A 12,891-nucleotide genomic window follows, 5' to 3' on the forward strand; every position below is an offset into this window, starting at 1 on the left:
TTTTTTTGTAGTCTGGATCTGCGGTTGATGCCTGGTCATCCTTGTTAGTAATTCATTTATAAGTTCAACGGTAATTCTCATACCTAGTTTCATCGTTGAGCACTGTGTCCATAACCTTAGTGGAGTTAATGTCTTGGAGCGGGCTCCAATCCGTGGACGTGACCTCTTCAAAATGTAGATCCGCAAACAAAGTCATCTTGAAGGGTGCACTTGCCCGCATCTAAATCTGCCAAAACGCGGGAAAAAAATTTGTATTCTGGATCTGCGGTTGATGCCTGGTCATCCCGCTGGTGAGATGATCCCATGGTGGAGAAGACAGAGAGAAAGAAGACGCATCACATCGTCGTCCACATCCACTTACTTCGACAACAAGTGATTTCCATTGTATTTGAACCCAAGAAGTGAAATCGAAAACACAAGCGAATTTAAAATACGAAGCACAAAATAGCAAACAAAAAAGTAATTTGAATTAGAGAATATATACCTTAATACAAATTGACATTGCAACACTTTATAATTAATGAAGTATTCAATTTAGTGCCTACTGTTATAATTAATGAACTTAAATCAATCTTTTATAAAAATAAATCTTATCAACATATTTTGATGAGAGACGTGTTGGACAGGTATTTGAATTTGAATAGTAATGTGTCAAATTATGAGATTGCTGAAGAAGGAAACGACAAAAATACCATCACATTTAGATTTGGACTATGTTAGAATTTAGAATTTACTATTGTATTCTCTTTTTAGTTTGAATTTAGAATTATGACTTACGTGGTTATATATATATATATATCATGATATAATATTCCATCACACGATCCAACACTTTTTTTTACATCTTTAACTTTAAGCATATGAATCACTTTTTCAGTCTTCCCAATTCATTTTTAAAAAGCAGATACGATGCCTTCTGCTTGACTAATTTGATTCTTGTTGTTTCTTGTTATTCCCCAAGTTGTAGTTTCTTTTTTAACATCTTCCATGATTTTGCAATATAATTAATCTAAGTTATGCAATTAATCTAAGATAATATTTCATGATTATGCAATTTGTCTAGTAACAAAATAAAATAAGATACTCAGCCATCAAGCGAATATTGATGAATTTATATATCACAAATGCATGTCTATCTCATATAATAGTTGAATCATGAATACAGATTGATCAAACCGTAGAATTGCAAGCTTATTGTTAAGAGCAACAAACTATCAAAATATAATAGATTAGAGAAACCAAATTGATGTTAAAACTCATATTTAGAGGTGAGAGAGAGTGAGTGAACTTGTAGTGGAGGAGAAAGATCTTGTGGTTGAGGGTAGGGGTGGTTGTAGGAGAGGGTGATAGTTAGGGAGTGTGCGGCAGTAACAGAGGGGAGAATAAGTGATAAGAGGAGAGGGGGCGATGAAGGTAAGATGGAGGTGTTTGTTTATGAGTGTAACGAGAGGGAGGAGAAGGGGCACAAGATGAGAGGTGGGGTGACATGATGGAAAGTTGGGCATAAACATTTTGTTGAAAATACTTTTAAAAGTAAGATTTATATTGAAAATCAGATTCCTCGAGAATTTTTGGTAACAAATACAGATAAAACACAGTGGTAAATTTGTAACTGAAATCCTATTAGAAAAGTGTGTCTTTATATCATTTTTCATTTTTAGTTCATAATAAGTAGGTTGAATGAAAGGTAGATGAGGTGAGTAGTATTGTTCACGTTAAACTTTGGTTGTGTGAAATCAGTTTTATCTAATATCCGCCATGGCAGTATTTTAGCCTTCCACCATAGCTAATATCCCACCATGTTCCACCATTATTTGACTCATGTATGGAGGAACTTTGACTTTCCACCATGACCCACCATTCACAATTAACAATACTGGGTGAAATTCATGTCAGTCATAAAAATATACCATATTTTAATCTTTGGTCCGTTATGTTTCACTTCTAAATAAGTACCAAATACATAAAAAAAAAACTCATTCTATTGTATGCGACAAATGCTACCTTACTATCTTACACGGTCCACAAACAAGAAATACCACAAATCCATAAAGATGAAAATGAAACACAAAAGAAGAATGAGATCTTTTCATGGCCACAAGTTCTCGATGTCACTTAGGCTCGGTTCTATGGTTGGTCCTGGGGAGTTATGGGCGACATTAGATTTCTCTTGTGTAGGTTTTGGGGAGTTATGAAAGACAACATGCTTCTCTTGTGTAGAATTGCCTTGTGTAGGCCTATAGCATACCCCTTTCCAATGAATTTCTTCCTGAAATCAGGTAGAGACAATATCTAAGGAATTTCCTAACAAAGTACAAAAGATGATAACATGACATGATTTTTGTGACAGCAAAAATATATATCAAAGTTCACCTCAGAGTTGTCATGGAGAAACCGAACAGTGAAGATGCACTTGCAATCTGTCGCATCGTGTAGCCTCCTCTGGATTCTTACTACACGAGCATCAAAGTAGAGGCCATAATCACCCCTTTCCTGAGAAACACCAATAAAGGCCCAAAAGAGTACTAATAGTTAGGGAAATTCTAGAGGAGCTTAAAGGCCACAACAGAAAATCAAAAGCCATTATGGTTTATATGTTAGAAACAGTTCATGTGACTTTGCAAACATATCTATCATGTGGCCACTGGAGACACAAATTAGGTAAATAAATTGTAGTGGAATAAAAGGGGAGAGGGTCCCTTACCAGGAAACATAGTACAAGATCTCCATCCTTCACCTTGGGACACTCAGAAGGTTCCAATGGGATAGATCTCTCTCGCATCTCGTTTTTCACATTCACCCACTCATCCTCCACCTTGCCAAAACCAACATATCGTACAAGAACTTCCTAGAATTTGTATGTGACAATATCAGTTAAATTTTAATCAGTTGTCCACAATATCCAAAAAATAAATCCACTGAACCAGTACATCTATCATAAGACGGTAGGATAACTTACAATATTCAAAGGTATGGCAATATATGTTGCATAATGCATATTTTACTTTTCTATTCTTTTTTCAATGAATAAACATATCCTGATCAATACCATGAAATTACATCTAGAGACCATTCACAGATGTATTGTTTACATTTCTTCAGTGATGCCAAGGTAGTTCCACCTAAGGCATTAAGCCAAGGTGCCAGAAAAACCATCACCTTTGAACGTTTTTAATTTTCTTCTGAGCAGACTTTCACACATTAGCAAAGTGTTTTATCATTTTTTTTCTTTAACTTAAAAATAGAACTTGTTTAAGTGTTTGGCTCAGATAATAACTCGTTGTAAAGTGGTCAATAGTGTATAAAAGATAAGTAAGTTTGGGTAAATTAATTTATGCTAAAACATGTTACATTGATTAAAATTACATTGTTATCAATATTTATTTTTCGTTTCCACAACATTAGATTGTACTTTGCTCAGGAAAATTATTTTTTGTGGTTCTTTCCTTAACTTGCTAGATTCCACTATCTTTCACCTTTTACTGCTTAGTTTTCCATTGCATAAAAACCATCAGAGGTTTTTCTATTCTTGACCACCTTAAGCAGACCTAATAGGTTATATACACTATGGCACATAAAACATGCAAGTTTAAATGAAGAAAAAAAAAGTTTCATACAGTTTTCACTGTGTTTTAAGCACAAACCAAGAGAAGAAATTATAACATCTTGTCTACTAAGTCTGTGTCAATTTCAATATCATTCACACAGTTAATAAGTGAGCAGCTCTTGAAGATAAATAATTAAAATCATGCAAGCATAGCAAGTGCGACGTGAACAACCAATCTTTTGTTGATTGATGATTATATATTATAAAGAAAATGTCTCAATTTCTTACAGACCGAAAATAAAAATAATAATGATACGATAGAATCTTACAAGTTCGCCAGCCCTCGAATATCTGAAGTTGCGACACATTGCAACATCATGCCTGTACATGGAAATAAATATGAGAGGTTGGGTGCACAGCCTAAAGAAAAGTAACAATGAAAGTTTTCTTTGTAATGAAGGGGAGATGCTGCTTGGGTTTTTTCCCTTAAAGGGAGAGGGGGAAGATATCACCTTCAATGTTGTTCATATTAGAATTCACAAACATAAATTAGGCCACACCTTTAATATAATATAACCCAAGAGTTAACAAAAAGCCACATTGCATATCATTGCTAAACTCAAAAGTAAAAATAGTCATAATGCTTAATAAGAAGCCTATTTCGCACCATGCTAAGTCTTTCTTAGATCTTGCTTCAGACGCGAGCACGCACTCTGAAACATCTGCACTTCGTTTACCTGACATTATGATGAAAATGTTAATGATAATGTGGAAATTTTAAAGACAGGTTAATATCAGAACATGATTGTTATTAGTTCTGTATTGCTTATCATTACATCTTAAAACCTATTGAAATTAGTTTAAACTTTATATAACTGTTATAATCATCATTATTTACGGTATATCATCATTATTTTCTTAAGATGTCTCTTTCATCATGTCCCAACAACCATGACATGGAATATGAATGCTATGAGCTTATGAACTTACAATTGCACAACTTATAAAGCATAACACTATTAAGTACAAACTACTGCATCAAGCACTCATTGAGTTTCCACTAAAAGGAATCAAGAAACGTAATTTGGCAGGAAGAAAAATGGTGAAAGTAATTATTCAAAAAAAGCACATGCATACTACATGAATGATACTACTTGAGCATGTAAGATTTTCTAAATGAAAAATAGAAATTACTTTAAACAAGAAATGTTATAAAATGAAGGAAATTGAATTGCTCTATCTAAACAGGGGATTTTGCAATTTAAGGAAACAAGAGATTTTATAAATCAAAGAATTTAATCGATGTAACAGAATTTCCAATGCGTTACCCAAACAAGGGAAAAGGACAACCTTCTAGAACCGTAGAGCTTTCATTTCTTAAAACGGATTTATTTGAAAGATCAACAACTTGATTCATGGTGTATGCAGAAGCAACTTAATCCTGTGGCTCGTTAAGCTGATTTTGGAACCACTGCTGCACCTGAAACCCAGTAAAACCAATGCACCATTATCATAGTTGCTCCATAAATTCTAAAAGGTGTATAAATGATAATAATGGAAATGTAATAACCTGTTCCTTCGATATGAAAGTTTTATTCAGAGCACTGTTCAACGAGGAAAAATCAAAATCAAAGCAAGTTAATTATTCAACTACGGGTTTCAGGGGAAGGTGAGTGAATGGTGACGACGACACGATCTGGATCTGTATAGAGGATGTGGCGGTGATGGGAAGATTGGAAAAGGGAATATGGAGCAGATGTAGTCTGATTCGTACAAAGAGGGAACAATGGTGGTGCGTTTGGGTAGAGAAAAGGAACAATAGTGGCGCTTGAGTCAGATCGGTGTTGAATAGGGTTGATGTGGTGGTGTTTTAAGATCGGAAAAGGGGAAATGGTGCAGGACTGGGTCTCGTAGGAGGAAGATATGGTGGTGATGGAATATGAGATGGTGGCTAGCGGCTCTGGTAGAAGTGGCGGCTAGTGAGGGTTTTAAGAGAAAAAGAGTTTGGAGTAGAAGAGAGAGTTGAGGTCTCTGCTAGGGTTAGGGCCGGCTCTCCATTGCTTGGTGTTATATTTGAGGCTTGAGGAGGCTTAAATAGAACTAGGGTTTTACCTAAAAATACTTTTATGCCCCTGCAACCACTTTTTTTATTTTCCTTATTTTTGTTGAAGCAGTTTTCGTTTCTCGTTTTGGGCTTTTGGCCCTTATTCTTCATAAAGTGTTTTTAAAAATTCTTGAGTATCAGGAAAGAATACACAAAGTTATGTTTAAAGATATGATCACGGGAAGATTAAATTCACCTAAAATTTGAAGCAATTTCCTGGCAGAGATTCTCATAAAGCGCATTTCCTCCCATTTCATTGTAAATTTCCTCAAATTCTCGTATCTGTGAATGGTGATGGAGCATATGAAATAGATGAAGTGGGCAAAGAAAGACTTTTCCATTGCATGTGGAATGCGATGCAATGTAGAGCACACAAGGACATTCAATTACATATATGTATGTATAACGAATGTGAAACGAAATGATTCAAGAAAACATATTCTCATCCCTAGTGAACAAAAATCACCTGATCAGTAAAGAGCTTCGGAAATGGAGGATCACATAAGCTTAATTCAACCATCATTTCATTCAAAGGCTCCATAAAAATCAAGGAGAGATGACTACGCAAAGACTTGTTAGTGTCACCAAAAAGTTGTAGAGGAGGAACGGGATTGAAAATACAATGAACTAGATGTAACGCACGAGTTTATTTATATTATTTCATAATATTGTATAAAAATTAATATAGTGTAATTTTTTTGTTACTAAACGGAAGAAAAAAACAACAAAACAAACTAAGCTACTGCATCCTACATTAGAGAAGCAATCAAACTTGAAAACGACTGCCTCCAAACATGTCGCGGCACACCTTCTCTTGAAGCAGAAAATAATTGTGTTGAGACATGTGAATAAATAACATTAGAGTTTTTGTGTATTAAATTGTTCATATTAGAGTTGTCTTTCTGTAAATAATTAATAATACTATCAATTAATTTAAATTTATTAATTTTTTAACAAATAAATATATTTCTTACTTTTTAAACATTTCACCATTTTTTCTCAATTTATTATTGATAATTAATATTATAATTATTTTTAATTAAGACTCTGTAAATTATTTTTTAGAAGAATCTAAAATAGACATTAATACTTACGAATTAATAACATATAATAGTCATCAATAATTGAACTTATTATTATTTTTATTAAAAAAAAGTTCAACTGAATTTTAAAATTATATATTTAACTTTCTAGTTAATATATATTTTTTATACGTGAAAATAGCAATAAGTTTTATTTGTTGTTTTTATTAAATATATCAAATGATGTTTAATAATTAAAATTAAAATTAATAATTTAATTTTAATCCATAAGAAATTGGAAAGTTTTATAATTTGTTATAAATATAAAAATTATTATTAACTATCTAATATTGTGATTTGTGTAAAGGCAGTCAATTTAAACTATTATTATTGTTTAAAAATTCTCTCAATTTGTAGTTAACAATTAAAATTTTATTTTAAATGTGAAAAATTTCAAAGTTTAAAAATTAGTATTAAAATAATGAATAGTAAAGTGGATGTAGTTTTTTATTTTATTATCAAATATACTTAATACAAAAGAAAATGTTCTTTGCTCAATGTATTTAATGCAAAAGGTCAAGTTTTCTTTAAATATATACTAGATATAATACTCGTGCGTTGCACTGGTTCGAACACTGAACTAGATATTTAAAAAGTTTAACTACCTATCATTTATGTTACACCTTGTTGGTGAAGTTATGGATTTTGATGAAGTTTCCTTTATCTCTTTAAGAAGATTCTTTATAAGTCCTGATTACTTTGCTATTTATACAGATTTTAAATTTCGGTCTGCAACCGCAACTTAAAGGGGTTTTTAGTCGTTGCAATTGTATCTTGACCGCCTCATCAACCCGCATTTTTCTACAATTCTATGACATAACGACAACTATAATATCAAAATAATCTCTGAGCATACGCACTAGTACTACCTCTATCAGTACGAGCACCAATCCAAGCATGCTCTAATCGATCCTAGTTGAGTTTACGGAAACCATTCTCACAAGGAGTTTCACTGTCGAGCACCGAGTTCATGACCTGGATGAACTTGACATCTTGAAGTGGGCCCCAATTCATCCACGCGTTCTCCCCAAAATGCAAGTCCGCAAACAGTGTGAGTTTAAACGGTGCGTCTGCCTGCTTCAGAACCAGCCTCTCCGCCGCGACACCTCGTGACAATCTGAATCGTATGGCTGATGACGGTCGGTTGTTATGGGACGATGATACGCTAGTGGAGAATAGTGTTAGAAAAAGCAGAGGTAGCATCGTTGTCTTCCACTAGTTTCCATGATGAGTTGCCATTTGGGGAAGAAGAATAAGTAACGGAACAGGCTCAATAGAACAACCTCACTGTTAAGTTATCACTGAATTTTTTATTTTTATTTTATTTTTGAATTTGCAGGTGAGGACAGGTCACAGGTCGATGACTTGATGACAACATAATAAGAGTTTTGGAGAAGATTAAAGTGAAATAAATACCCTTGCAAATTATTATCCCCAACCTTCAATTGCCATTTTTGTAAGTATTAACAATCGTGTTCGACCCAAGGGTGATGAAGATTAAAAATTTCAAAAAAATTGCATCTCGTGAGAGAACTTCAAATTAGAAAGTTTTAAAAACCCGCTTTAACACTGTGACCATCACCCATTAACTACAATTGTCAACTATCATCCTTGTTAGTAATTCATTCATAAGTTCAACGATAATGCTCATACCTAGAGTTTCATCGTTGAGCATTGTGTCCATAACCTTAGTGGAGTTAATGTCTTGGAGCGGGCTCCAATCCGTGGGCGTGACCTCTTCAAAATGCAGATCCGCAAACAGAGTCATCTTGAAGGGTGCACCTGCCCGCTTCGAAATCTGCCACAACGCGACAAAATTTTTTTGAAGTCTGGATCTGCGGTTGATGCCTGGTCATCCTTGTTAGTAATTCATTCATAAGTTCAACGGTAATGCTCATACCTAGTTTCATCGTTGAGCACTGTGTCCATAACCTTAGTGGAGTTAATGTCTTGGAGAAGGCTCCAATCCGTGGACGTGACCTCTTCAAAATGTAGATCCGCAAACAAAGACATCTTGAAGGGTGCACTTGCCCGCATCTAAATCTGCCACAACGCGGGAAAAAAAAATTGTAGTCTGGATCTGCGGTTGATGCCTGGTCATCCCGCTGGTGAGATGATCCCATGGTGGAGAAGACAGAGAGAAAGAAGACGCATCACATCGTCGTCCACATCCACTTACTTCGACAACAAGTGATTTCCATTGTATTTGAACCCAAGAAGTGAAATCGAAAACACAAGCGAATTTAAAATACGAAGCACAAACTAGCAAACACAAAAGTAATTTGAATTAGAGAATATATACCTTAATACAAATTGACATTGCAACACTTTATAATTAATGAAGTTTTCAATTTAGTGCCTACTGTTATAATTAATGAACTTAAATCAATCTATTATAAAAATAAATCTTATCAACATATTTTGATGAGAGACGTGTTGGACAGGTATTTGAATTTGAATAGTAATGTGTCAATTTATGAGATTGCTGAAGAAGGAAACGACAAAAATACCATCACATTTAGATTTGGACTATGTTAGAATTTAGAATTTACTATTGTATTCTCTTTTTAGTTTGAATTTAGAATTATGACTTACGTGGTTATATATATATATATCATGATATAATATTCCATCACACGATCCAACACTTTTTTTTTTTACATCTTTAACTTTAAGCATATGAATCACTTTTTCAGTCTTCCCAATTCATTTTTAAAAAGCAGATACGATGCCTTCTGCTTGACTAATTTGATTCTTGTTGTTTCTTGTTATTCCCCAAGTTGTAGTTTCTTTTTTAACATCTTCCATGATTTTGCAATATAATTAATCTAAGTTATGCAATTAATCTAAGATAATATTTCATGATTATGCAATTTGTCTAGTAACAAAATAAAATAAGATACTCAGCCATCAAGCGAATATTGATGAATTTATATATCACAAATGCATGTCTATCTCATATAATAGTTGAATCATGAATACAGATTGATCAAACCGTAGAATTGCAAGCTTATTGTTAAGAGCAACAAACTATCAAAATATAATAGATTAGAGAAACCAAATTGATGTTAAAACTCATATTTAGAGGTGAGAGAGAGTGAGTGAACTTGTAGTGGAGGAGAAAGATCTTGTGGTTGAGGGTAGGGGTGGTTGTAGGAGAGGGTGATAGTTAAGGAGTGTGCGGCAGTAACGGAGGGGAGAATAAGTGATAAGAGGAGAGGGGGCGATGGAGGTGATTGTTTATGAGTATAACGAGAGGGAGGAGAAGGGGCACAAGATGAGAGGTGGGGTGACATGATGGAAAGTTGGGCATAAACATTTTGTTGAAAATACTTTTAAAAGTAAGATTTATATTGAAAATCAGATTCCTCGATAATTTTTGGGTAACAAATACAGATAAAACACAGTGGTAAATTTGTAACTGAAATCCTATTAGAAAAGTGTGTCTTTATATCATTTTTCATTTTTAGTTCATAATAAGTAGGTTGAATGAAAGGTAGATGAGGTGAGTAGTATTGTTCACGTTAAACTTTGTTGGGTGAAATCAGTTTTATCTAATATCCGCCATGGCGGTATTTTAGCCTTCCACCATAGCTAATATCCCACCATGTTCCACCATTATTGTCTCATGTATGGATGAACTTTGGCTTTCCACAATGACCCACCATTCACAATTAACAATACTGGGTGAAATTCATGTCAGTCATAAAAATATACCATATTTTAATCTTTGGTCCGTTATGTTTCATTTCTAAATAAGTACCAAATACATAAAAAAAAACTCATTCTATTGTATGCGACAAATGCTACCTTACTATCTTACACGGTCCACAAACAAGAAATACCACAAATCCATAAAGATGAAAATGAAACACGAAAGAAGAATGAGATCTTTTCATGGCCACAAGTTCTCGATGTCACTTAGGCTCGGTTTCTATGGTTGGTCCTGGGGAGTTATGGGCGACATTAGATTTCTCTTGTGTAGGTTTTGGGGATTTATGAAAAGACAACAGACTTCTCTTGTGTAGAATTGTCTTGTGTAGGCCTATAGCATACCCCTTTCCATGAATTTCTTCCTGAAATCAGGTAGAGACAATATCTAAGGATTTTCCTAACAAAGTACAAAAGATGATAACATGACATGATTTTTGTGACAGCAAAAATATATATCAAGTTCACCTCAGAGTTGTCATGGAGAAAACCGAACAGTGAAGATGCACTTGCAATCTGTCGCATCGTGTAGCCTCCTCTGGATTCTTACTACACGAGCATCAAAGTAGAGGCCATAATCACCCCTTTCCTGAGAAACACCAATAAAGGCCCAAAGAGTACTAATAGTTAGGGAAATTCTAGAGGAGCTTAAAGGCCACAAAAGAAAATCAAAAGCCATTATGGTTTATATGTTAGAAACAATTCATGTGACTTTGCAAACAAATCTATCATGTGGCCACTGGAGACACAAATTAGGTAAATAAATTGTAGTGGAATAAAAGGGAGAGGGTCCCTTACCAGGAAACATAGTACAAGATCTCCATCCTTCACCTTGGGACACTCTGAAGGTTCCAATGGGATAGATCTCTCTCGCATCTCGTTTTCACATTCACCCACTCATCCTCCACCTGCCAAAACCAACATATCGTACAAGAACTTCCTATAATTTGTATGTGACAATATCAGTTAAATTTTAATCAGTTGTCCACAATATCCAAAAAATGAATCCACTGAACCAGTACATCTATCATAAGACGGTAGGATAACTTACAATATTCAAAGGTATGGAAATATATGTTGCATAATGCATATTTTACTTTTCTATTCTTTTTTCAATGAATAAACATATCCTGATCAATACCATGAAATTACATCTAGAGACCATTCACAGATGTATTGTTTACATTTCTTCAATGATGCCAAGGTAGTTCCACCTAAGGCATTAAGCCAAGGTGCCAGAAAAACCATCACCTTTGAACGTTTTTAATTTTCTTCTGAGCAGACTTTCACACATTAGCAAAGTTTTATCATTTTTTTTCTTTAACTTAAAAATAGAACTTGTTTAAGTGTTTGGCTCAGATAATAACTCGTTGTAAAGTGGTCAATAGTGTATAAAAGATAAGTAAGTTTGGTAAATTAATTTATGCTAAAACATGTTACATTGATTAAAATTACATTGTTATCAATATTTATTTTCGTTTCCACAACATTTGATTGTACTTTGCTCAGGAAAATTATTTTTTGTGGTTCTTTCCTTAACTTGCTAGATTCCACTATCTTTCACCTTTTACTGCTTAGTTTTCCATTGCATAAAAACCATCAGAGGTTTTTCTATTCTTGACCACCTTAAGCAGACCTAATAGGTTTATATACACTATGGCACATAAAACATGCAAGTTTAAATGAAGAAAAAAAAAGTTTCATACAGTTTTCACTGTGTTTTAAGCACAAACCAAGAGAAGAAATTATAACATCTTGTCTACTAAGTCTGTGTCAATTTCAATATCATTCACACAGTTAATAAGTGAGCAGCTCTTGAAGATAATAATTAAAATCATGCAAGCATAGCAAGTGCGACGTGAACAACCAATCTTTTGTTGATTGATGATTATATATTATAAAGAAAATGTCTCAATTTCTTACAGACTGAAAATAAAAATAATAATGATACGATAGAATCTTACAAGTTCGCCAGCCCTCGAATATCTGAAGTTGCGACACATTGCAACATCATGCCTGTACATGGAAATAAATATGAGAGGTTGGGTGCACAGCCTAAAGAAAAGTAACAATGAAAGTTTTCTTTGTAATGAAGGGGAGATGCTGCTTGGGTTTTTCCCTTAAAGGGAGGGGGAAGATATCACCTTCAATGTTGTTCATATTAGAATTCACAAACATAAATTAGGCCACACCTTTAATATAATATAACCCAAGAGTTAACAAAAAGCCACATTGCATATCATTGCTAAACTCAAAAGTAAAAATAGTCATAATGCTTAATAAGAAGCCTATTTCGCACCATGCTAAGTCTTTCTTAGATCTTGCTTCAGACGCGAACACGCACTCTGAAACATCTGCACTTCGTTTACCTGACATTATGATGAAAATGTTAATGATAATGTGGAAATTTTAAAGACAGGTTAATATCAGAACATGATTGTTATTAG

The 12,891-nt window shown here is 34.0% G+C and overlaps 1 protein-coding gene and 1 pseudogene across 1 annotated transcript; both read right to left on the minus strand.

The window, feature by feature from the left end:
• Positions 1 to 2,089: 2,089 nt before the first annotated feature.
• On the minus strand, positions 2,090 to 7,936 carry LOC130729554 (protein SAWADEE HOMEODOMAIN HOMOLOG 2-like). The gene is made up of 6 exons (XM_057581340.1): positions 7,660 to 7,936; positions 4,215 to 4,284; positions 3,877 to 3,928; positions 2,705 to 2,848; positions 2,374 to 2,493; positions 2,090 to 2,269 (listed from the first exon to the last, which is right to left on the minus strand). Exons 1-6 carry the CDS (start codon positions 7,934 to 7,936, stop codon positions 2,090 to 2,092), a joined length of 843 nt encoding a protein of 280 aa, XP_057437323.1.
• Positions 7,937 to 10,628: 2,692 nt separating this feature from the next.
• The window catches only part of LOC130729561 (uncharacterized), a 2,853-nt pseudogene continuing 590 nt past the window's right edge, over positions 10,629 to 12,891 (minus strand).

This window comes from Lotus japonicus, chromosome 1 (assembly GCF_012489685.1).
Source record: "Lotus japonicus ecotype B-129 chromosome 1, LjGifu_v1.2".
NCBI classification, from domain to species: domain Eukaryota; kingdom Viridiplantae; phylum Streptophyta; class Magnoliopsida; order Fabales; family Fabaceae; genus Lotus; species Lotus japonicus.